Source organism: Camelus dromedarius, chromosome 14 (genome assembly GCF_036321535.1).
Source record: "Camelus dromedarius isolate mCamDro1 chromosome 14, mCamDro1.pat, whole genome shotgun sequence".
Taxonomy (NCBI): domain Eukaryota; kingdom Metazoa; phylum Chordata; class Mammalia; order Artiodactyla; family Camelidae; genus Camelus; species Camelus dromedarius.
Window position 1 is genome coordinate 49,183,937 of NC_087449.1, and position 25,000 is coordinate 49,208,936.

Consider the following 25,000-nt stretch of genomic DNA (forward strand, 5'->3'; position numbering starts at 1 on the left):
CTCAGCTAACTGCCAGGATAAACACAGCAGCTGGCGGTAGGAAAGGAAGGAACGTAGAAAAGAAAGAGAGAAAGAAAGAAAGGAAGGAAGGAAGGAAGAGAGAGGGAGAAAAAGAGAGAGAGAGAAAGAAAACAAATTATAGAATATTCACTCAATAGAATCCTGTGCTGCTGCTTGAAAAATTGAAGGTGATAAATGCTTTCCACACTCCTTTACTGATTTCTTAGGGGGTGGGGGTGCCATAAACAGGCCTTATATCTACAATTATTTGAAAGTGGGTATCAGGTTCAATTCATAGATGCACAAGAAACAGCATCGGTTCATTTGTTTTGTATCAATTTTCTTTCTATCCAAAGTCCCATCCATCCAGGCTGGTAGGAAATTCAACCTCAGTCATGCTTCATTGTCCTCCTCAACACACATGGTCCTCTCCAGGATAGTGCAAAAGTCCTGGGGTCACATGTAGCATCAGCGCAGGGGGAAGAGCGGGGGAAAGAACTTGTGGGAGTGGGGTGGGGGGTGTGGTTTCCTCGGGCTGGGCCGGAAACTGTGCTTCCACCCTGTGAGCTCCCCCCTCTGCTCCCCAGGCTCTGCCTGGCTCCCCCAGCTCAGTGGGCACTGGTGTCCCCATCTTTGCTCATAGAACCCACAGCCTCCTCTTCCAGTCACGAACTTCTTTGGGGTTTGGGAAGAACCACCCCTATCTGTAATCAAGTTCCCTCCTGGCACTGGCTCTCTCTTCTCCCTCCAGCAGGCACTTCCACTGCATTTGTGTTAAAATAGGAAAAGGGGGATGAGTAGTGCCTGGTAAAAGAAAAGCAGAAACTTCTGTAGAATTGCTCCTTAGCATTCCCACTTGGGTCTAATTAGCCAGAATGTTGTCAGGTGCCCACTTCTAGCTTCAGGGAAGCTGAAAAGTGACAGTTGGCTTTTCCCGCCTTTGTGATGGAGGCAGGAAAGGGAGATGGGGCTTGGGAATGCCTGCTGGGTAACCACAGCATTTGCCTCATGAAAGTACCATGCTTTATGGTTTACAAAACAGCTACTGTTGCCATTTTACGGAAACTGCTATTGAGGCCCAGAGAGAGAAACTGAGTTGCCTAAGTTCACGTGGTGAGATGGTGGTGAGACAGCGATGGAGACAGACCTGGAGCCAAGCCCAGAGCCCTTTCCAGCGCACAACACTGCCTGTTTCCCCACGTGATCTGCAGGCTTTGCATTCGCACTGCCGGGATGTTTGTTCTACAACTGGGTCCAAAGTTGCTCCAGGGCAGTCTGGGCTGAGGCTGCCGCCGGTATCTCTGCAGGGACCACAGCCCAGGTGTTGGGCTGGGGGTGTCCAGGGACAGAGCACAGGCCCTCGGGGATAAGGGCAGCCCCTTCCCCATTAGTGGTCCAGCAGGGAGGCCTAGCCTGCCAAGGGCTGGCAGACTAAAAGAGCTGGGGTCCTACAGCCAGTCCCACACGCCAACAAAGGAGGGGCAGTGACAGAGAGTGAGAAGGGAGAGGGGTGATAGAGAAGAGGCTATGAAGAGAAAGAGGAGGGAAATGAGAAAGAGGAGGTGATGGAGGAAAGATGGGGGTGCGAGAGGAGGGAGAGGGAAGGACAGGAGGGAAGGAGGAGGGGAGAGATGCATGGGGCTGAGGGTCAGGCAGCAACCAGGCTGAGTGAGCTTCCTAGTCCCTGATGGGAGGTGGGTCAGGCCCGATACCTGCCCCCACCTCCCCTACATCGACCACCAGGTACTTGAGTGCGACCACTGTGCCACCGGAGGGAAGAAAGGGGCTGAGGAAACATGGAGGGAAAGCCCTCCCTGCCTGGGGGACCAGAGGTGGCTTCTCAGAGGTGGTGACCTCCAAACTCCTTAGCTCTTAGCTCTTCAGGCTCTTCAGTCTGGCCCCTGCCTCTTTTCCCACCTGGCCGGCCCCAGGCCACACCCTGGTACAACTCATACTCAGCACATATTTGTTGAATGAATAATTGAAAAACTTGAGCAACAAGGATATGAAAGCAGGATAAAAATTTCCCACTTCTACAGCTGAGTAAACAAGGTTATCGGGAGCATGATGTGGGCTCTTTCTCCCAAAGGTGAAATAAGTAAAGAAATGAAATCTCTTGTGCTGGAGGGAGGAGCTCAGGTTGCTCCATGGAGAGGGATCTTCTTCGGCCAAAAGCCACCAGTTGACAAAAGCATCTGCAAGATCTGTCCCAGGGGTGACAGCAGGCTTCCTCAGCCCCTACCCAACTCCAGGCCCCCACCCCCTCTGCCCTGGGCCCTGGTACCTGCCTCCAGCTGCTGCTCCCTCCATTTCACCTGGGAAAATCTCTCCAAAATAACCATCTGAGCATGTCACTGCTCTGCTCAACTTCTTCAGGGCCTCCCCATGATCAGCTCACACCTTCACTGCCTCTGCCCTGCTCAAAAACCCTCCATGGCTCCCCTCTACCCTGAGGATAGTATCAGGTCTCCTCACCCTGGCGTTCAGGACCCAGCCCATCTCTCCAAGGCTCACACTACCTCCTGACCTCCACACGCTCTGCAGCCCAGCCACCCTGCATTTCTCATTGAATGTCTTCAAACACCCCACTCTCCCTCTCTTGCTCATATGCCACTCTCTCTTCCTCAAGTGAGTTCCCTCTTCCCAACCTGGCCGACTACCAGTCATTCTCCCAGAGGCCTGTCCTGACTCCTCCCCGCCTCCACCACTGCCAGCCCCCACAGCCCTACAGCTCCTTAGAAGTGGGCTGTGTTCCTAGCCACCACATCCCAGGACCCAACAAACCCTAGTCACGTCAATATCTATTCAGCGGTACACCCACAAACGGAAGGGGCGAATGACCTGTGGTCAGCCATCTTGTCAAGACCAGGCGGGTCTTGACGTTCCCCAGCCGGGGGCCTGTCCGTCCCCTGCACATCACTGTGCATCTTCAGAGATGGGTTGGCTGCTTCATCTGAGCCTCACAGGGGCCTGGGAGTGGGTGGTGTTTTTCCATCTGATGAATGGGCCCAGAGAGAAGAAGGACTTGCTCGGAGCCCCCCAGAAGCCCCATGGCTTCAGCAGTCCAGTGGACCCAGGCCAGACTCCAGAGCACATGCTCTTCCCACCATGCCCTGAGCCCTGGGGATCCATCAGATTTTCTGTGCACCCGCCATGGCACCCAGCCCAGAGCAAGGGCCAACCTACGACAGGAAGGATAGGAGGGAGGAGACAAGTTGTTCAGCAAGGCCCTGCAGACAGGTCAGCGGTGGGCAGGGCCTCAGGGAAGCACTGGTAAGATGGTCCAAAGACCAGCCTCAGGGCCCTCCTCTCCACCCCAACTCCAGCCTCACTGTCCCTCATGTAGACATGCTCCAGGTCCCCCTTTTCTTACCCCCAGGCTCCCTTTTTCCAAAGCTCCTCCTTCCTCCACAGCCCTTGCCCCCACGCTCTCCATGACCCAGAAGACAGAGCCCAGGCCGCTCTGTCTGACCTGCAAGGCCTTCATGGTCTGGTCCCTACATGTCAGCACCCACAGCGCTGACACGGTGTTCCCAGCCCCAACACTGGCCCGATGGGATGGGGCCCACGCCGAAGGGGAGGGGGCAGAGAACATGGGAGGCACACATACTGGCTTCTTTATTGGCAGAGTCTTAGAGACTCAGTAAGGCACAAAGTCTAGGAAGGGGACAGGGTGCCCTGGGGGCCGTAGTCTGGAATACCCGGGCCTCAGAGCTGGGCACCCCATCCTGCTAAATGCTGCCGCTCTCTGAGTGGCTCTCAGTGTTTCTCTCAGTCAGGACCCTCCCCTGGAGAGCCTTAGAACAAGGGGCCCTTTTATCCCAGGAGGGTGAGTGTGGGCTAGTGGGGACTAGGGGACAGAGGAGGCAGCTCTGTGGTCGGGGCAGTGGGAGGGCGGGGCTCAGGCATGGACCTGACGTTCCTCCTCCCTGAAGGCACTAAGAACAGAAGGCCCAGCTCAGGGGCAAGTCCCGGAGGTGGGGCAGGGACTCAGCCTGCTGTCACTGAGCCCCGAGGCAGCAGGTGGGCCAGCTGCAGGGGCTGCCTCAGCTGAAGTCGCGGTTGGGCAGGAGGAGGGGGGCTACCAGGGTCCACAGGTAGAGGAGCAGCCCCGCCCAGCTGGCACAGATCTTCACCCACACGGCGGTCCACGTGCTGATCATCTTCAGGGTCTCACCGGGTCTGGAACACAACATCATCCCAGTGAGCCTGGCCCCCAATCTTGTGACCGCAGTCCTGGCCCTGACCTTATGACCCAGTTGTGACCTCGGACTTCAACTCTGGCTCTTACTCTGTAACTTGAGCCCTCGAGTCTGATATTTTTGACACTTGGCCTTATGACCCTACTTATAGCTCTTGACCTTGTACCGTGGACCTCACACCAACATCAGTTCCACCTTGGCCCCAGACCCGATTCTGGTCACTAACCTTGTTATCCTAATTCTGTGACCTTACTCCTGGTCCCTGACTTTGGGACCCTGAAGCTCCTGACTTTAGTTCTGACCTCTAACCTTGACTCTGACCCTCGATCCTATAACCACATCCCTGACCCCTGAGCTAATGACCACAGTTCTGATATCTCTGACTTCAATTCTGACCCTTGACCCTGTGACCCTAGTCCTGGCCTCTAACCTTGTAACTCTGATCTTGGCTCCTTGACCTGGCTACTTCAGTCCTGGCTTTCTAGCCTTGTAACCCCAATTTTAACCAAGAGACCAAATTGTGACTTTATATGGCCCCAACTCTTGACTTCATGACTTCTGTTCTTGACACTGTGACTTGGATTTGGACTCCACATCCTAATCCTAACCCTCCAACCAGAAATCACAACTCTGACCCCACAACCCAAATCACCAGCCCTGATCTGTAAACCCGGTCTGCCCTGCACAGGCCCAGCTCCCCCTCCTGTGCTCCCCACCTCCTGTGCTCCCCACTTCTCAGCACTTGGTGAAGGTACCAGCTACTGAGCAGACTGGGCACTGGCGGGAAAACCGGGGCATGGGCGGAGCAGGTTCTGTGGAGGCTTCTAGAGAGACGTCTCCATGCCCAAGCCTTGAGCAGGCATCAGGAGAACCCCCATGCGGGGCCGGAGGAGAGGAGACGTGTGGCGCACGCACTGCGGGCATCACCGCCCTGTCCGCGCCCGGCAGGGCTGTACGCTCACACCTGTACCAGTTGGTGAGTGTCATCATGACGTGCAGAGAGGCGAGCACCAGGCAGAAGTGGAAGAAGGAGTAGCTGTAGGTGACGCTGTCCTGCTCATTGTCTATGGCTCGGCCCTCAGAGATCACCACCTGCTGCTGCGTGGCCTCCTGCACCGGCGAGCACTCCTCTGTCTGCATCAGGGTGTTCACCTGCCGGTGGTCTGAGGAGCGCAGACTGCAGAGGGAGGGAGGAGGGTGGCCGTCAGGCTGTCACTGCCGAGGTGGGCAGGTGGGCGGCGCCAGGGCCCCTCACGCACTGCGGCATTGATCATGATGACCACAGGCACCATGGTCCCAGGGCCTCGGGAGCTGGCAGGCCCAGGAGTTAACAAACTTCTTTGATTTTCAACTCTATCCCTCCTCCTGTGTGACCTTGGGCAAGACACTTAACCTCTCTGAGCTTGTGATTCCTTGTCTGTAAAATCAAGGATAAGTGTACTACTTCCCTTACAGGCTTGCTGGGAGAATTAAATAGAATAATGACATGAAGTCCCCAGAACTGCGCCTGGCACAGAGCAGAAACCAAATAAACAGTCACTGCTATACTGGTTGTTCATTTGCCACTTCCATAAACATGTGTCGAACCCTAGTATGGCGAGGACCATACCAGGTGCTACATGCATTAATAATGTTCACAGCAGTGCTCATTTGCTGTTAAATTTGTTTTCTTTTACTCGCTTTAGCTGAGTAGTGTTACCCACCACCGCCCCTTTCTTTACATTCACAATACAGAATAAGAGTGAGGTTATTTTGTCGTTGCTCTCTAATGAGGTCTTGATGTTTTTAACAGTATTTAATAGTTTGAGACGCATATACAATTTTGAAAATTCAATTTGAAAAAAAGCGAAAGAAGACTCAGATTCCAGGCCACACCATCAAACTGAGAAATCGCCCGCTGCTGAGCTTCAGCTGACCCCATACTGTGTTGCTCTCTAGTGCAGTGAGCCCTCTGGCTGGGGCAAGAGCCACCACCATCAGTGGTTCCGCCCTCCTGGCTGCTTAACTTCCTTGTTCCTGTGTTTTAAGAATGGTGCTAAGAGGTGCTAAGAACAGACGGGTGCCCTGGGCTCTCCAAAGTGCCGCCCAGTGACCAAAGGCGGGGACGTGTGTGTATGCGAAGCATCAGGAAGCACAGCAGTGTGCCTAGGCGGGGACGGGGAGGGACAGAGCGCGGGGACAGAGCAGTGTGCTCAAGCTCCAGGGCCACTGTGTGCTCAGGGCCTCGGACAAGTGGCTGCGCCTCGCCGAGTCTCCATCTCCTCCTCTGTAAAATGGAGAGGACCTGGGCCCTTCCAGGTTGGAAAAGGAATCAAAGGAGGTGACAAAGAAGAGAGGTGTTGGTGAACCGCCCCAACTTGACTTGGAGAAGATGTTTTGACAAATGAGAAAACAAAACAAAATGTGAAACAGCCTCAAAATGTTCTAGCCCAGGGGCCTGGAGGCAGGTGCACTGCCCAGGGGCCAGGATGGATGATGGGGGAGCAGGGGGGAGCAGGGCAGAGGTGCCCTCCAGGGAGTAAAGGGCAGGCACGCAGGTGGCACGCGGAGAAATGCTGGGTCACAAGGAGGCAGTAAGTGAGTTGGCCAGATTCAGTGTCAACAATGATTATACTCAATATTCTCATCCAGTGACCCTTACAAAACAGCCATTCGCTGCCACCCAGCTATGCAAATGTTCACAGCTCTCAGCAATGATAGCAGACACTTATTTGGCACCTACTACTTGCCAAGTTCTTTTCTAAGAGCCTTATATATATTAACTCATCTGTGACTCTTCAACAATCCAATGAAGGAGGTACTATTTTTATTCCTATTTTACAGACGTGGAAACTGAGGCACAGAAAGGTTGAGTGACTTGCCCAAAATCACACTGCCAGTCAGTGGCAGTGCCAGGTTCAAATGCAGGCAGTCTGGCTCCAGAGTTCACACTGATGAGCACTTGCTAAGATGCCTGCTTTGAAAAAGTTGCCATCTAAGAATGAGTAGCTCTTTCTTAGGGGAGACTGTGGGGTCACGAGCCACCCCAGGCATTAGAAGTTCTCATCCTTTAACTGAAGAGCAAACTGAAGCTGGGAGAGGTGAAGCCATTTACCCCAAGGCCGCACAGCTAATGAGTGACAGAGCCTGGACCCGTGGGCCCCAGTCCAGGCTTCTGCCCTGGCCCCACAGCTGCTTGCATGCACCTGAGCTGGGCGCGTGAGTGTGCAGTAAAGGGCCCGGGGCCAGGAGGCAGGGTTCATCCCACTCCCACTGCCCAGTCGCACTGTGCCCTCTGACTCAGTTTCCCCACCAGCACAATGCAAGGGCTGGACGAGCTGCCTGGGAAGGGTGCCATCCAGGTTGCCATCCTGGCTCCCACATCCTCCCCTCACTTCTGGCTCGGGGCCCCCAATAAGGATTTCTTCCCAGAAACCAGAGCCCTCCACCCTACCTGATGAAGAAGGTGCACAGGATGAAGACAATGAGACCCACGATGCTCGGTGCGTCCCACCACTGGGTCTCATAGCCCTCGGGGCCTGCCAGGATTGTCCCGTTGCCAAAGTGGGTCAGCAGGTGGGGGTTGCATTTCTGGTCTGGGGATGGGAGCGTGGTCACTCTCAGCCCATGCAGGACAGGTCTGAGTTTCCAGGGAGCCCAGAGGATAAGCTCAGATGGACAGACAATGGACGGGCAGACGGACACACAACCAACCATCCAAGTCCCAGGGACAGACAACACTTAACAGACAAAACAACAGAGACAGCTCCAGGCACAGATGGGGTCCTCCCAACTCCCTGAAGGACTAAGTCTTGGAATGGGCCGGGGCTGGGATGTCCCTGTCACCTTTGAGGGACCCCAGCTCCCCAGAGGGCCACTGCTGGCCCAGGAACAAGACCAGACCTCCTGGAACCCAAGCCTATACTCACCAGGGACATTGGATAAGGCCAGCCAGGTGACAAACATGGTGTAGAGTGTGATGACGGAGGCCTGCAGCAGACCTGAGTTGGGCTGGGCATCCTAGTAAGAGCAGTCCATCAATATGACCCCTGCCCAGTCTGGGCACACTCCACCCCCAGCCAGCCCACCTACACCCAACCAGGGGACCTCAGAAACCCCTGCCACCCTAGGGCCATCCCACCCCACACCCTTTGGGAACACATACCACCCAGGCCATCCAAAGGTAGAGTCCTAATTCTTTCTCTTAAGAGACTACCCTACGTGTTCCCCTGCCGAGAACTCTTCAAGGACGGCACCTCTTCACACTCAGTTAAAGCCCTCCTCTGTTTACCCCACCTTTGTCTTCACCTGACCCCCGCAACCTCCGCCCCTTCCCTGCTGACAACTCCCCAGCCACCTCTCTGTCAGTGGAACCTGCCAAATCATCTCAGACCTCAGTGCCTTTGCACTCACCATGTCCCCTCTGACACGTCTCTCCCCCGTATCGTCTCTGCACCAGCAGCCCTTCCTTAGTATTCATGCCTCAGCTCAAACAGGATCCCCAAAGAGGCCCTGACAACCCTGACTGTGGCAGCCCCTGGCCCTGCCAGCCCACCTCCCTTTCAGCTCATGCCCTCTTTTACTTTCCACGTAGCACTTATTATCCAAAATCACCTCACCTGGCCTGGTCTCCTATTGGTTGTTCTTTCCCACCCCTCACTGCACACACACTTAGAAATCTGAATCTGAACTCTGTGATTAAGAGCACAGGCCCTGGAGCCAACCTGCCTGGGTTCAAATCCCAGCCCCAACCCTTACTAGCTGTGTGACCTCAGGCAAGTCTCTATCCTTCAAGCCCCCATTTCCTCATCTGTAAAGTGGGGAGGATGATGGTGCAGGGACTAAAGGACATGAAAGGTGCCATTAGCTCTTGGCTGTTACCATTTTTCTTCCTCCTCTTCCTCATAGTTGTATCCTCAACATCTGGCAGAGTGCCTAGTACACATTAGATGCTCAAGAGGTATCTACTGAATGAATATGATTGCTGTGTGACCTGGGACAGAGGCATCACTCTCTCTGGGCTTCAGTTTTCTCACTGGGAAATGGAGGCTCTGGCCAGAAGGAAGATTCCCAACCTTTCTGCTAAGGACCCTCAAAGACTATCTCACTACCTTTGAAACCCCTGGTGGGCTGATATCCCAAACTGTGACGTACCACTGGACTCAGAAGGCTTTCTTTCTGAAGAACAAATGATTACCTTGGAAGCCGCCACCCATTATCCCAGATGATCTGGGGTTGGAAACTGTGGAATTGTACCTTCTAACAACACTTCTTGAGATGTCAAGGAATGTCACTCAGTGACCCTTCCTAATATTCATTTGCATTGAAACAATGATGACAACAAAATAATGCTAGTAATAGCCAATGTCTGATGGATATCCACATGCCAGGCACTGTTTTAAGTGTTCACAAATATGGTCTCAACCTTGAGAATAACTCCAAGTAGTAAGTGTTAGTATCCTCATTTTACATTTGAGAAGAGAGAGGCACAGAGCGGTTAAAGCACTTTCTCAAAGACACCCAGCATGTAAACGGGAGAGCCAAGACTCTAACCTCGGAGGGCTGACTTGGGAGTCCACGCTCTTGGCCCAAGCTTCTGTGACTAAGAGCCCCTGTCCCAGGACTCCGGGCTTCCTACAAGAAGTCCCACACACCAAGGGGCCTGGTTTCAAGCTGAGAAGAGACAGGCAGGCTCACCTGGACCTTGGGCAGGACGGCGACTATGGAGATGCAGACACAGAGAGTGAGGTTGAGGCTGATGAAGACCTTGCCCTCGTAGCAGGCGCCAGGCTGGGTGTAATAAATGAACAGCAGCACCACGGCCGTGATCGACAGTGCATAGAAGAGGATGGTGAAGAAGAAGAGGCCTGGGCGGGAGGGGCAGCGGGGTCAGGAGGCACAGGGATCCCCATCCCTCGAGGGGGCTTCTCGGGCAGTCCTCACTTCTCAGGCCCCAACTTCCTCCTCCTCCAAGCAGCTCCTAAACTTCTATCACTCACCAAGCCTTTGTGAGTTTCTGCCCCACCCTGAACTAAAATGCTTCACTTGTGGCAAATAAAGTCACCATAAAAATAAGTACAATGAATACAGAACAGTCTTTTAAAAAGTGAACTAGATGCGTGGGGACCAGGGAGGCCAGCAAGTTGAAAGAGCTGTGAAACCAAACCAGCCCCGAAGTGAGCCTTTCTTCTTCTTCTTTTATTTTGGGGGTGGGGTGGGGGTAATTAGATTTATTTATTTAATGGAGGTACTGGGGATTGAATCCAGGGCTAAGCACGCACTCTACCACTGAGCAATCCCTCCCCCGAGCCTTTCTGCTTGATCCATTCAGAAGAACCGAAAGATCTGAACAGCGATCCATTCTGCCACTGAGGTTTCCATAACCAGATGTCATTCCTGGTTCGGTCCGGCTGTGCACAGCCCATTCTGCAAGGACCACTCAACCAGACCCCTTCAAGGCCTCTCCAGGGCAGCTCTCCTTTGACCGCCCTCAGTGCCCTGAATCAGCCGCCCAGGCCCACACACACCCTTCCTTCCATCTGCCTGGGACAGTTCAGCTCCTGCCCTAAGGCAGGAGGCAGCTTGAGGTGCCTGGAGGGCCTTCATCCAGCTTCAAGGACCCCCACTCCTTGGGTATCCCCACTCTAGCATGAGCACACTGACCTGCATACCAGGCTCGGGAGTCGCACTCCTCGGCCTTGCTCAGCCACCGCTGGTTCCAGGAGTGTGCAAAGTCGATGACCAGCACCAGCTGGATGAGGAGGAAGAGGAAGGAGCCCACGACGCCAAAGTAGAACCAGACTGGATGGGGAGAGGGGAGGGAGGCGTGGAGGTCCAGCCGAGGGGCAGCAGCCTGGAGCCAGCACCTTCCCAGGTCTCCCTCTCACACTCACTGTTACACATTCAATAGTCACTGTGCCACGCCCTGCACTGGGATCACTGAGAAGCAAAGTCCCCTCCCTCAGGGAGCCCCTAGCCATGCACAGAGATGCCATGTGGCAGGGTATGGGTCAGGGTCAAGGTGGGTCCCCACCCCCACCCCCAAGTTGCCCAAAGGCCATGTGGCTACGCACCAGAGCACTGTCTCTTGGGAGGGGGGGCAAGGACCCAGCCAGCAGCCTGGGGTTTTTATGCAAAGAGCAGCCCCACTCTGGAGACCCCATCTCCCTCCCCTAGCCCCCATCCCTCCCCACCAAGGCCACCTACCATTAGAGAAGGAGCCATCAGGAATGTAGAAGGCGCCCACAGTGATGCCCACGAAAACCAGGAATTTGAAGAACCAAAACCTGTGGGGGGAGGGGTAGGATAGACAAGAGAACTGACTGGGGGGAGGGGAACAGGCCTGACCTCCCAGAACCCCACCCCGAAATAGCTGGTACTGGGAGAAATGAGAGGGACTTTCTAATGGTCTGAGGGGCACAGAAACTCTGTCCTGGCCCTAGAAAAAGCCCCGAGGGGCAGAGGGAAGGACCAGTTACAAGTAAGGATAGTCATCGAGCTCTGTCCCCAGCTGTGTCACTAAATCGCTGTGTGGCCTTGAGCATGCTGCAGCCTTTTCTGAGCTTTATTTCCTCATCTGAGAAATGGGAACCACTACATGAGCTGATCTCTGTGCTAGGCCCTCCTGGCTGGAGTGTCTCATGAGTCTGAGGGTAGGGTCTGGAGATCGTTGGAGGCAGGCAAGGGAGGGGGAAGCCACTGTGGAAGGGCCCTAGGGTGCAGGCAGGGCCCCTCCTCACCCATTCTGGATGGCAGCCCTGGGGTCCCGGCTGCTGCGCACGCAGATCATGAGCAGGCAGAAAATGAAGAAGAAGGCAGCCATAGCGAAGCACATGCGGTAGGCGGCGCGATGGCCGAGCAGAGAGCCACAGTCGATGTGGCCCTGCAGGATGATGGAGGACCCGGCCCCCTTCTCACACACCCAGGGCAGCTGTGGAGACAGAGCAGCCGGAAGGTCCCGCCCCACCCAGAACCGGGGATGACTCTGCCTAAGCCAGGCAGGCTCTCCTCTCCCAGGGCTGGGTGGGATGGTACACAGAACCTCCCACCTCCAACCACTGCCCACCTCCATTCCCATCCGCCTCTGCAGCTGAAGTCCTACGAGTGAGCCCCCCAGGGACAGACGATCCAGGTACATCTTGCTACTGCCTGTCAATTTCCCGGCTACCGTCCCCACAGCGCCAGGAACGCATGGCACCGTCTCAAGCAGGATTTCCCCAAGTGCTCTCTACCCACCAGCCACAACTCCTCTCATACAGAACTAGAGTCTCTAGGGTGGGGCCTGAGAATCTGCGTTTCTAGCAGACTCCCCAGGGTATTCATGCCTCTGCACACACTAATATGTCAGAACCACCAGCCTGACTGTCCCACCAGCTATGAAACACTGAGATGAAGGGGAGACTCAGGACCCTAAAACTGGGCTTATGCATTAAAGTGGGGAGAGCTTGCCCTGGGCCAGTGTCTAAATGGACAATAATGATTCATGAGGTTAACCAAGGGACCGTGGCTTATGAGAAACAAGAATCCCCATGTGGGGCTCAAACTCTCCTCCCCACATGACCCCCCCAAACATCAGGCTTGGATCATGGAACACTCCTGTCCACCTCTTTTTTTAATTAACTTATTTTTATTTTATTTAAATTTTGTTGGGGGTGAAGGAATTAAGTTTATCTGTTTTATTTTTTAATGGAGGTACTGGGGATTGAACCCAGGACCTTGTGCATGATAAGCATGTGCTCTACCATTGAGCTACACCCTCCCCAAATTCCTGCCCACCTCTTGATTATCTGGGTCCCCAAGCCTGGGACCCCTGGCAGCTAAGCCTTCAACAGAGGCCTGGTCCTGCAGGTGGCTCACCTTGTGGAGCTGACTCTCCACGCCAGGACTCAGCATGATGATGGACACCAGCACCCCCAGGAAGAGGAAGGCCGTGAAGATGAGGCGGCTCACGGTGGAGTTATAACTGCAGGGGCAGCAGCTGCACAGGATGCAGGGGGCAGAGCCGCAGAGGCAGGACGCCTGCAGGGAGGACAGGGGACAGCGCCTTACTCTCTGCCTCCCCTCCACTCCCTTTCCCTGCACAAGCATGCAACACCCACCTGCTGTCCATTCGGTATCTCCAAACCTACACCGAGCCCGCTTGTACCGCACAGGGCAGTGGCATACCTCTTTCCCAGATGTTACCCCATTTAACTCTCAAGCTCGAGGGGGAGGCCAAGAAAACCAAGGCTGGAAGACTGTGGGTCCCACAGAGACACACAACCAGTAATCAACAGAACCCAGATTCAAACCTGGATCTATCTCAGGTACTACTGTGGCTTTGAGAGAGAGAGAGAGAGAGAGAGAGAGAGAGAGAGAGAGAGATGGGGTTGCACTGTTTCCTACTTAGGAGGCAGAGTGGTGAAAAAAAAAAATCCAGAAGGCCACCTCTGTCACTAATTAGCTATGTGACCTTACACAGCTCATTTAACCTCTCTGAACCTCAGTTTCCTCTTCAATAACAAGGGAATCATAAAGGTACCTACTTCTCGCATGGCAGTTCTATGGATGAAATAGGGATTTTTAAATTGTAACTCCCCCAAGTTCCCTTTCCCCCTTCCCATCTTTGTTTTTCTTCATGGGACTTACTACCATCTGATGGGCTTCCTAGTTCACTATTCTGTTTGCCTGCCTCCCATTGCTAGTTGCTAGCATACGATCTCCACCAGGGCAGGGGTCTGTGTCTGTTTTGTTCACTGCAGAATTCCCAGAGATGGGACTTGTGCCAGGCGCATTCTCGGGAGCTCTGTGACTATCTGTGTTTGGCATGGTACCAGACATGTGTTGAGACCTCAAGAAACAGCGAGCACCTAATAAATAAACATCTGCTGAATGAACGGAATGAGGAACATGAGTAGCTGTTATTTCCGCTTGTACCATTTGTGGACAGCAGCGGCGTCCAGCCCTTCCCCTCTCGGGCTCCCCTGCCCTCTGTCTGCCCCTTCCCTCCTCGGGGGCTGGCTGAAATCATCTGGAGGCTGGTGATGCCACACCATTCATAGCTGTAGACTCACCCCCCGGGGGCCGGTTCTTCAGCTCAGCCTTGGAGAAAACAGACCCACATCCAGATACATCTGGAAAACTTGTTTCTCTTTCCCTAAACAGCCCCAAGTCCTTGTTCAGGTATTTAAGAGTCCGGAGGGCAAGACACAGGGCCCGCCCTCCTGGAGCTTCCAAGGGCAGGAAAGATACTCAACAAATCATTACACCCATCAAGGTAAGGAAACATACATGTTGCTGCGAGTGACTGGTGGGGGCTTAGTATAGATTGGGGAGGGGATCACTTCCCTGAGGAAGTGACATTTAAGCTGAGAGCTGAGCAGTGAGGATTCACTCTCCTGACCAAGAGGAAGAAAGAGGCTTCCAGACAGAGGGAACAGAGCCAGCAGCAGCTCTGTGGACAAGAGGTGGGCATTGGAGGAACCAAAAGAAGGCCCTGTGGCCAAACCTTCACAAGCAAGTGTTGAGTGGCGATGCTGGCCAGGCTGCCAGGGCTTGGCAGCCCCGTACAGGACCCTGGTGTTTGTTCTAAGAGCAATGGGCATCCATTCGAGGGTTTCAGGTGGGAGGAAGAGGAATAGCCTTACACTGACTGATCAGCTTTGGGGAGCGCAGGCTAAAAGGGGCTCCTTGCTCCTCTGAGACTCGCCCACATTTTCTGGACTGGACACACAGGGTACCGCACAGTCTGCTTGCTTCTCATCTCCCCCCCTCATCTCCTCCAGACTGCAAGTGCCCCTGGAAACACTCTTTCCTACCCTTCTATCTCATCCCCAAAGCCAAATACTTGGATGCTAATGAAATGCTTGCAGAATGCAATTCTCTCTCATGATTCAAATCATAAGTCGACCCATTCAGCGACTTCTATTTACATCTGCAGCCCCCAGCCCAAGCCCTGACTCCTATCCACGGCCACCTTTTGGCAGGGGCGGGCCGTGAGGAGATAAGCAAATGCCAGAAAAGGTGTTTTATAAACCAGAAAGAGCATTCTGAGATCAGAGAAATTAAGAAACTGGCCAGAAGTGGACAGCAGTGCTGAGATTCAAGTAATGAGTGATGGCTTCCCTTTAGGATGAGTTCCTCTGTCCCAGACTCTGCGGTAAGCACTTGGTCAGGGTTAAGCCTCACTGACACTGGGAAGTGTGCTGCAACCTCCCACTTACAAATGGGGAAACTGAGATTCAGATAAGTGACACAACCAAGGTCACACAGCAAGTGAGCTGAGGGGCTGGGATTCAAGGTCAAGTCTGTCTGCACCAGGGCCTGCTAAATCATTGATGGCAGTCTCATTTCACTTCAAAACACCCCAGCAATGAAAACAACCCCTCCAGTGCCCAAGAAAACCAAGGGAGGCCAACAGGCATGGATCTCAGGAACCGAGTGCCCAAGTAGCCAGGTCAGGGCCCAGCTCTGGCTTGTTACAGTTTCAATTTGAGACATTTGAGACACAGGAAAAGTTGTCCCACTGCAGTCAGGGAACTGGCCTTTCAATTCACTCTGGTTCTTGGAGATCAAAATCCAAGCGTGCCTGATACCTGAAACCTCAGGATCTCCAAGGGCCTGGCCGGCAGCCACAGAGAGCAGGTCAGGGAGAGAAAAATACACACAGCCCCCAGCTGCTTCTGGAGCATCCTTAGACTTGTTTATATATTCTGCACCCCACTCCACCTGCGGGGACCACTCCTACAAGAACCTCTTCCCACAGAAGTGCCAGCCCACGGGAGTAAAGGCAGACATGTGGGCGCATGCATACACACAGAAGTTCATTGTTTCCACCAGGAAAACCATAGGGGAAAACTGAAAATAACACAGTGTCCATCAACATACTGTGGAACTCCCCTAAGGGGGATCTCTCTGCTGAGTGGAGCAGATGTGTACAGGTAATACTTACGTGGGTACATGTAACTAAATATAATTAACTATAAGCTATCCCCCCAATAAAGTTGATGCTACTATGAAAAAATAAAAATTTTAAATTGAGAAAAAAAGACTGAAATAGGCACAAAGCTTTAGGTTGTATGAGCTTAGGAGAATATCAAGGAGTTCAGGTTTTTTGAGCACAAGCCACCCATTCTCCTTGCTTGGCTCTGCAATAAACTTTTCTCTGCTCCAAAAGAAAAAAATAAAAAGAAAGAAAAGAAAAAAGAAAAAGAATATCAAGAAACCGCACATGACCTGCATGCCCAGCACCAGGGGACAGCGGTGGCCCACTGACTCTGTGGAATGTCAGAGAGGCAGGGAAGGTCAAAGTCGCTAGACTGACAGCTACACGGGCTATGCTTGTGATGCAACGTGGACGGTCGAGGCCGACTGTAACACCGTTCCTGCACTCAGATTACAATGCGCCCCCAACTCCCCAAGCGCACTCAGGAGAAAGGCAGCAATGGAAAAGCACCAGAACACTCAGAGTGGCAGAATCTTAGCACCAGCCAGGTTCTCAGAATGGAGAATTCAGAACTTAGGAAGCCCTGGGTCTTAGAGTCTTTAAGCCGCAAGGCTCCATGGCACCTCATAACTGGCTGAGCCACCCAAGGACTAAGCAAAACACAGGAGAGAACAGGTCAGCCCCAAACTACTCAAAACGTACTTCCTTCCCCAATGCAGTGCCAAGAGGAGAGGGCCCGTCTTGACTCTGCCGCCAGCTTGCAGTACAACCTTAGACAAGTCTCTTTTCTCCCCCCGTAGGATTCAGTTTCCTCAGCCAAAAAATGGGCTTCTGGGCAGGGCGGTGAAGTGGCTTGGAGCCCGTCAGGCAGCCCTGGGCTTCACTGGCTTCCCCACTTCCTCGAATGTGGTCTCCAGCACTCCACTCCACTCACAGAGCAGCGGCTGCATGCCGGCTTCGGGCGATTCTGGCCTGCTCCTCTCCAGCCCATCCAACCTTCCCAACATGCTGAGAGGCAGCGGCCCTTGTTCTCTCCATTTTCCAGACCAGGAGAGAGGTCCTCAGTCTTGTAGCTGAGAAGAGGCCGAGCCAGGACTGAGACCAATCAGTCTAACCCAAAGGCCTTTCACACCCGCTCGCATGTAGAAGGCCCTCCCTACATATGTGCTGACCTCCAACTCACCAGGTACTGGCTGGGCTGGTGACTCCCATCCCTTAGGGGTCCCTCTGAACTCCTCCCGGCCAGGACTCACCTTCAGCCCAGTACAAATGCTGACCAAGAGAGCCACGAGAGGCATATTCAAATGTGTTATGGCAGGAAGGGTACAAAAGTCTTCCCCACCGACCCATGTATGCCAAACATTCTCCCTAAAGATGCCTGGCAACCCCCTCTTCAGAACTTCACTCCTTCGGGGCAAATCTCCATTAAAACTGGTTGTTACTGCTGTCTAGTAGCGCCCAACTGCACCACTTAATACTGTGTGGCTGTGGGGAAATCACCTTCCCTCTCTGATCCAGCTTCCTCAGCTGTGAAATGGGGATAATATTAATTACTTCACTGGGGTCATTCTGAAGATTAAATGAAAGGATGTATATAAAGTGCTCACTACACCGCCTGGGCTACCACTCTGGGACATGAGTTCTGGGCCGATATATCATAAGGACGCAGTAAATGGTGGCTGTTGTAGGCATGGTTATCTGTAAAATAGGATAACCGTGTCATGGGGTGGGGGTGGGGGCCAGCAATGAGATGGCATGAGTGAAGGGCTCAGCACAACACCTGGCAGGCAGCAAGTGCTCAGTAAACACCAGAGGTCTGAACCCCAAGAAGCCACTGACAGGGGAGCAGGTCCCTTGCAGATATTATATTCAGAAAGTGAACCTCCCAGTTCCCCTTTGGGCCAACCCTCAGGCATCCAGATGTGAAGGAAGGGGTGGGCAGAAGAAGCCTGGATTAGAAATCAGACTGTAATCCTGACTCTGCAGTTCCTCCTCCTTTCACTGTACAACCTTAGGCAAGTCAGCTAATCTCTCTGGGCTGCGGTTTCCTCATCTGTAAACTGGGGGTTGGAGCAGGCCTGTCAGATGATTTCTGGTCCAGCATTATAGGAGTCTATGACTTAGAGATCAGCACTTGGCTCCAGAGGGAATTCTCCACCTACCTTTCTAAGATGATAATAACAATAGCTCCGATTTGGAGCACTCGCTCTATGCCAGGATCTGGGTGGGGCACTTTATCATCTTCGCAACAGCAGTCTGAGGGAGGCAGACAGGGAGACAGAGGCATAGGGAACTGCCAGGTCTCCCTTAACACCCTCCACCCCCAGGCCAGTTCAGCCAGATGGAATTCTGGTCAACTACAAGGAAACTCCTCCTTCCCCACCTCCAGGAAGCAAACACTTTCAGGCCAGAGCCCCAGCCCAAACCTTGGTTTCATTGGGCAGGGAGGGAGGGACCTCAGGGACCAGCTCTTGATTTTTCCTCCTGCGGCTGTACACACACACACACACACACACACACACACACAGACTTCACATATGGGGAAATGGAGGCCCAGGAGGACAAGAGATCTGTCCAGGAACCCACTCTATAACCACTGTGTGCAGATATTATTCTCAGAAAATGGCTGTAAAGTAAGTCTCTAGATCCCCCAGCTCTCCACCCCTACGCCCTCATCCTAACACACTCACAAATCAGGGACAAAGGAAAGCAAGTCTGAGATTCAGCAGCCACCAGACCGCCCCCCTCCTCTTCCTCTTGGCTCCTCTTTGTGTGGGGCAGAGGGGGAGGGGGCTGCTTGAATGAAGCTCAGATTTAATGAGGGGAACAGGGAAGGGAGAGGGGGCTGGGAAAGGAGAAGGGGCCTCCCGGCTGGGGTCTGCCTGATGCTCCTCCCCTCTGCTGGCTGCAGCCCCAAAACAGAGGCTGGCTGCTCCCCAGGTCTCCCAGCCCAGGCGACCAGGTACTCCCCCCACCTCCCACACACACCCCAATCTCCCTCAATTCCTGAGTTTTCCCATCCAGCGTTGGGCCTGGTGGCGGTGACAACCCATGCCCACTTCACTGACGAACAGCTTAAAAGGCAGAGGGGGCCTTCCTCCCCAACCCCCATTTCGGAGCCGGGAGGGGAAGGGTCTGGGGCTCACTGGGGAAGTGCTCAGGAGTTAGTCTGACCAGACTGAACGAGACGCAGAGAGGCTGATAGCTTGGACGGGAGGGCAGACCGGTGCGGACAGACACCGAACCCTGGAGACAGACAATGACAGAGAAGCAGCGGACGGACAAAGAATCGGACAAACGAACGGACAGAGACAGATACCAGAAACATATAAATGGACAAACTGAGGCAGACGGGCAAGGACAGAGACTGACTGACAGATTGCCAGAGAAAAAGAGAAGGACACACGCAGAGAGGGACAAGGACCAGGCAGGCCACACAGTCAGAGCGTCCGGGAGAGAGACGAGAGGCGCACCGCCAGGATAACTCCAAGTGGGGCGAACTGGGGCCCAGCAGCCACCCCCACCCCGGGGTCTGGGCCTCAGTCTCCCCAGTTCCCGGGGGGAAGCCCGTCCAGTGCACTCCCTCCCCCGCGGCGCGCCCCACCCCCTCCCTCGCGGTAACCCGAGCCCCGGACACCAGTTGTCCCCGGCGCCCGCGGGCCCTGGATGGGGGTTGGGGGACTCGGTGAACAGGCAGATCCCGAGGGCGGGGTGCGGGCCCAGAAAGACAAGTTTGGAGGAAGGGAAAAGAAGAAACTATTTGGAGGAAGAAGTCAGGAGAAAAGTGCGCGGTTGAAGAAAGAGCCGACGGCGCAGGCGGGCGGGCGCGGGGTTCGGGACTCACACAGCTGAGCAGGGAGCAGGCGCCCAGGCAGGCCCCCATGTCGGCGGCGGCGCGGGGCGTGGGGCGCAGGGCGCAGGGCGCCGGCGGAGGGACTCGGGATCCGGTCGGGCTCGGGGCGCCCGGACTGGCCCCGCCCCCGGTCCCGCCCCAGCCCGGCCCCGCCCCACCTGCCGAAACCGCTCGCCGCTTTCCGGAGGCGCTCGGGACCTTCCTGGACTCACCTGGAGCAGGTGCGCCGGGCTGGACTGTAGGAAAAGTAGGGTAACCGGGGACTCCAGTGGCCGCGCGAGACGCGCAACCGGACCCGGCTCTGGCCCCGGCTCGTATCCCGATCCGAAGTGAGGGCTGGGAAATAGTGAGACCTGGGTTCCAGGCCCGGAGAGGCCGCAGTGTGACCTGCAACACTTCCCCCTGCCCTCAACCTCAGGGGACAGAGCCAAGAGATGGTCACCTCTGACTCCTCAGCTCTTGCCGTAGAGCCTCTGCCCAATACATTAAATGCTGAATGATGAATAACCGGGCAAAGAAATGGGCAAGTTGCTTCACCTCTCTGAGCCTCAGTTTCCCCAACTGTAAAGTGAGGATACCTACCTCAAAGGGCTGTTACGACACATAGTAGATGCTTGACAGATGTGAACTGCCTGTTCCTGTTTCTCCCAAGACCTGGCCTTGCACTGTTTCACCTGAGCTCCTCTCCGTCCTCCTGTTCCTCAAGCTCTACTGACTCCTGTCTTGGCCCACATGCTCCCCCAAGCCACTTTTTCTTGGTGCCTCATCTTTTCCCAGGGATGCCCAAACCTAGCCCCAAGCTAAGGAGGTCAGAAAGGGTGGGTGGGTCACATTCCTGCCTTCCTGCCTGTCCCTCAGGGGTAGGTGAGAGACACCAGAAGCCAGACTCTGTAATTACTCTCAGCTCACCCTCCAGCCCTCTCCTCACTCAACTGTACATGGGATGATGTTAGGGAAGGAAGTCTGAGTGCCCTTGGACCAAAGATCCGGCTTGACTGTGATACATGGGGCATCAGGCTTAGCCATTAATTGTGCCAGGACTGTTCCAGAAACAGACCCCACAGTTTCCCTCTTCCACACTTTTGCCTGCAGGACAGCCTCCCCTTGGAAAGTCTTTCTTCTCTTTATCCCCTTCTCTACCTTTCAAAGCTCACATCCAGTATTTTCTTGGTAAAGAGAACCACCACCACTCCCAAACCACTACCTGGCCCCATTAGGAATAAGCTTCCCCGTGTTTCTACAGCGTGAGACTCCTTGATGCCTCACAAGTAACTAAAGCTACCACAGAGGCCAAGCTCACACCAAACTCTTTGCCCTACATGGTCCCACTCAAGCCCCACAGGAACCCTGAGAAGTAGATTAACTCCCCACTCCACCCCAATTTATAGATGAGGAAACAGATTCAAAGAAGTAAAGTGGCATGTGGACGTAAACTGAGCACTGACCAGCTATGATTATTGGGGTTGTTGTTACTGCTGCTCAAAGCCACACTGCTCAGAAGGGCAGAGGTAGAGGACCACCCAATCCAACCTTGATCTCAGAACCCAAGGCCTGTCCCTGACATCCCACTGCCTCTGTTTGAAAAGGGAGGTGACACTACACAATCTGCCTCTTTTTCTGTCCAATAGTGTCTTCAGTCCTAGACTGAGACCTTTAGGAGACTTTGAGCCACCCAAGGACTGTCCGATTCACCTCTGGCCAGTCCCTCCCCAGCCTGGGGAACAGCACAGGGCCTGGCGCACTAAGGCAGTGAATGCTTCCCGAATGAATGAACACCTGAACATTTACCATGAGCCCAGTGTCCTCATTCTGTTGTGACTGACAGTCTGGTTCAGAAATATCCCTACACTGTCACCTTATACCCAGTGATCCTCTATGCATAGAAGGGTATGCAGTGGTCAGAAGTGAGCCGTTCTCATGGCCGCCCACCCCAGGGTCAGCTCCTTTGACACTTCTGCCCCAGGGGCCAAACTTCCCAACCCTCAGCCACTCACTTTCCACGACCTAGTCCGACAGAAAACACCCAAGATGAGCAACACCTGAGGCTCTTGATCTGTCACCACCTCTCACACCCTCTGCCACCCTGGGGGCCACTTCTCTTCTCCGGACCTCCTCCCCTTTCCCTGAAATGAGAGTGATCACCCTGCTTAATCTTACGGCGCAGTTGTGAGCATCCAGAAAGCATTCTAAGCAAAGGCAGCTATCTGAAAGGAGAGAAGGATTAATATGCCTGCAAGTGTAGAGAGACAGCCCCCTCTCATTTTAGACTGAAATCTTCCAGAGCATGATGAAGTGCTGCCTGGTCCTGATCGCACCCCGCGCAAGATGGAAGCCAGCTGAGCTCTCACCCCCCACCCCCCACACAGAGGGCCAGAGCAGCTCTGCAGACAACTCACTGTGTAGCCTTGTCCCGGTGTCTCCTCCTCTTTCAGCCTCATGCTTCTCATCTGTAAAACGGATATAATCGTTTTTGCTCCAGTTACCTCAGGGGACTCTTGAGGAGATGAAATGAGAAGGTGGATAAAGAGGCTTCATTTCTCGGTATCCTGACAAGCCCACCTGACTTTCTCCCAGTCTTGAACCTCTTGCGTGGAGCCAGAATCATTCTATGTCTCACACTTCCAAAGGCAAGATCACAATCAGGAGCTATGTGATCTCGGCAAGTCACCCAGCCTCCCTGAACCTCACTGGAGGGTTAGGATTCAGGATCACCACAGCTCTTCCAACCAGGTAATGCCACATAAATTACATCCATTGAGAGAAACATGCAGGAGTCATTTGGTCGAATCCCTATGCCCATCACCCAGCCCAGACAGATGCTCGACTCTCCAGGTCGCAAAGGAAGCAGGTTCTGGCTCCTTGGGCCACTCACCCCAGGGTTTTCTAATCTGATCTCATTGGGTCTCAGTTTTCAAATCTGCAATATGGAAACAATCCCTTGCTCAAGCCTCCCTTCCTCCTGCTCAAGCCCCCCTTCCCCTTCCAGAGTCTTCCAACCATTCTTGCCCATTCCTCTCACCATCCTCCCATCCATGGGGACGCCGATGTACTCTGGCTTTGAGCCTCCTGTCCCCTCGGCCTCGATATCTGCACTGGCCTCCACTTCCTGCTTCTGACCCATTTACAAAGCAGGGCTGAAGCTATCTCTTATGAATATTCATATGGGATAATGAGGGCTTGAGATGGGGGAAGCATCTGGGAAGAGGCATTCACAGGACACCATCCACCCACTCTCCCCATATACGGCCCCCCACCAAGGCTGCTCTCCTTCCCCAAAGGTGCATGGGGTTTTGGCACAAAGGTCTGAAGTAACAACAATAATAATATCCACAGCAACCATTTTAAGTCCTCACAACACATCAGGCACCCTGCTAAGAGCATCTCCTGTAAGATGCTTTAAAGATGGGAAGTATTTTCCCATTTAACAGATAAGGAAATTAATGCTCCAAGAAGTAACATTCACAGAAGTCATATGTGAACTGTGCACAGTGATTATGTGCAGAATGAGAATGGAACCCAGGTTTTGTCAGACTCCAGGGCTTGTAGTCTTAACCTCTGGCATGCAGCTGCACACGGCCAAGCTCAGGAGCACATGGTCACGGGGCCACATTTGGACCTCAAGCTCTAGCAGGTGAGCTCACATTGGTCTTAGGCGACTGAGGCTTTAGGAAAAGACTCAGGTTCTGGAACTGACTTCAACTAGAGAACATGGAGACAGGCAGACAGGTTTGTGCAGAGTGCTTGTTCACACGGGTGCAGACACACATAGTGCACCTGTGAGCGTAGATGCACACAGAGTGTGTTATGAGTGCAGGGCAGTGAGCGTGTGTGACACGGCTGCCCCTGAGGCTGCCTGGTGGATGTACTGCTATACCGCTTTTGTTCCTTTTTCAACTGACACTTAGAGGGGGCTGCTGGGTGCCCAGTACTGGGGATGTGGTGTGAACAGGCCAACACATTCCCTGCCCTCCTGGAGCGACAGTCTGGTGGGCTTTGTGCCCAGATGTGATAACGCTTTGGAAGGAATCTTTGGGGCAGGTTTCCTTTGTGGGATGGGGCTGGGAGGTGAGTGAGAAGACTGTGGTGCAAGTGGAAAAGGTGGGGAGGGTGTAGCTCAAGTGGCAGAGCACATGCTTAGCGTGCACTAGGTCCTGGGTACAATTCCCTGTACCACCTCCAAAAACAAGTAAATAAATAAATCGAATCCCCCCCCCCAAAAAAACCCTAAAAATAAAAAAAGTGGAAAAGGTAAGACATGTCAGGTGGGGAGCTGCAGGGGAGCCCCTGACACTTGCCAGAAGTGTTGGGGGGAAGTAAACCAGGAAATGGCATGGACTCCCCAAGGGTCACAGGGTTGAAGATTCTATAAGGTCTTTGGATGCTTCCTTCACAGGTATCAAAGGTCTGCCATGAATGCACATGCGGGGACTCTGTGTGTATGTGTGAATGCGTAGGTGAGTGCAGCAAAGCCTGTTAATGTCGGGGAGAAGGAGGAGAGAAAAGAATGTCATTCGGTCCAGGCCTCACATTCATGAGCTTCAAAAAAAATGCATCAAAAACCAGACAGATGAGTGGAGGGATAATGAGATGAATTGATGGATAGACGGATGGGTGGATGGTTGGAAAGAGGGATGGATGTGTGATAAAGCAAATATTGCAAGATGTTCATTATAGATTCCAGATGGTGAGGAGATGGGTGTTCACTGTACAATTCTTTCAACCTTTCCAGATGCTTGAAATTATTCATAATAAAATGTTAAAAAAAAAATAACCCTCCAAGGGGGCTGGATGTGTAGTCCCAGGGAATCATGTGCAAGATGAGAAAACCAGGATGCTTATCCTACAATTTTAACCTAGACCCTGTCAGCAGACCACGTGGCACTGTGAACTCATATCTTTTATAATTCCTGCAGTTATCTTATGACTCAGCTACATCGGATTTGTGAATGTGTGTGTGTGTGTTAAAGATGTTAATTTATTTTTTAAAAAACACGTAAAACCTACCACAATTGTGACCAGCTGTTTCAGCATGTCTTCATTTTT

General features: G+C 53.5%; 1 protein-coding gene and 1 non-coding gene across 4 annotated transcripts; both read right to left on the reverse strand.

The window, feature by feature from the left end:
• Positions 1-3,594: 3,594 nt before the first annotated feature.
• On the reverse strand, positions 3,595-23,045 carry SERINC2 (serine incorporator 2). 3 transcript variants are annotated; one of them, XM_010976097.3, is made up of 11 exons: positions 22,977-23,045; positions 22,354-22,404; positions 13,038-13,199; positions 11,921-12,111; positions 11,388-11,467; positions 10,845-10,982; positions 9,879-10,048; positions 8,111-8,201; positions 7,636-7,777; positions 5,167-5,379; positions 3,595-4,182 (listed from the first exon to the last, which is right to left on the reverse strand). In XM_010976097.3, exons 1-11 carry the CDS (start codon positions 22,989-22,991, stop codon positions 4,047-4,049), a joined length of 1,389 nt encoding a protein of 462 aa, XP_010974399.1. In that variant the 5' UTR covers positions 22,992-23,045; the 3' UTR covers positions 3,595-4,046. The 3 variants fall into 3 exon arrangements, with proteins under 3 accessions (XP_010974399.1, XP_031320433.2, XP_010974400.1); XM_031464573.2 differs by lacking the exons at positions 22,354-22,404; positions 22,977-23,045 and adding an exon at positions 19,949-20,045; XM_010976098.3 differs by lacking the exons at positions 22,354-22,404; positions 22,977-23,045 and adding an exon at positions 18,267-18,282.
• On the reverse strand, positions 12,868-12,940 carry TRNAD-AUC (transfer RNA aspartic acid (anticodon AUC)). Its single transcript has one exon. It is a non-coding gene; the product is annotated as a tRNA-Asp (tRNA).
• Positions 23,046-25,000: the final 1,955 nt, after the last annotated feature.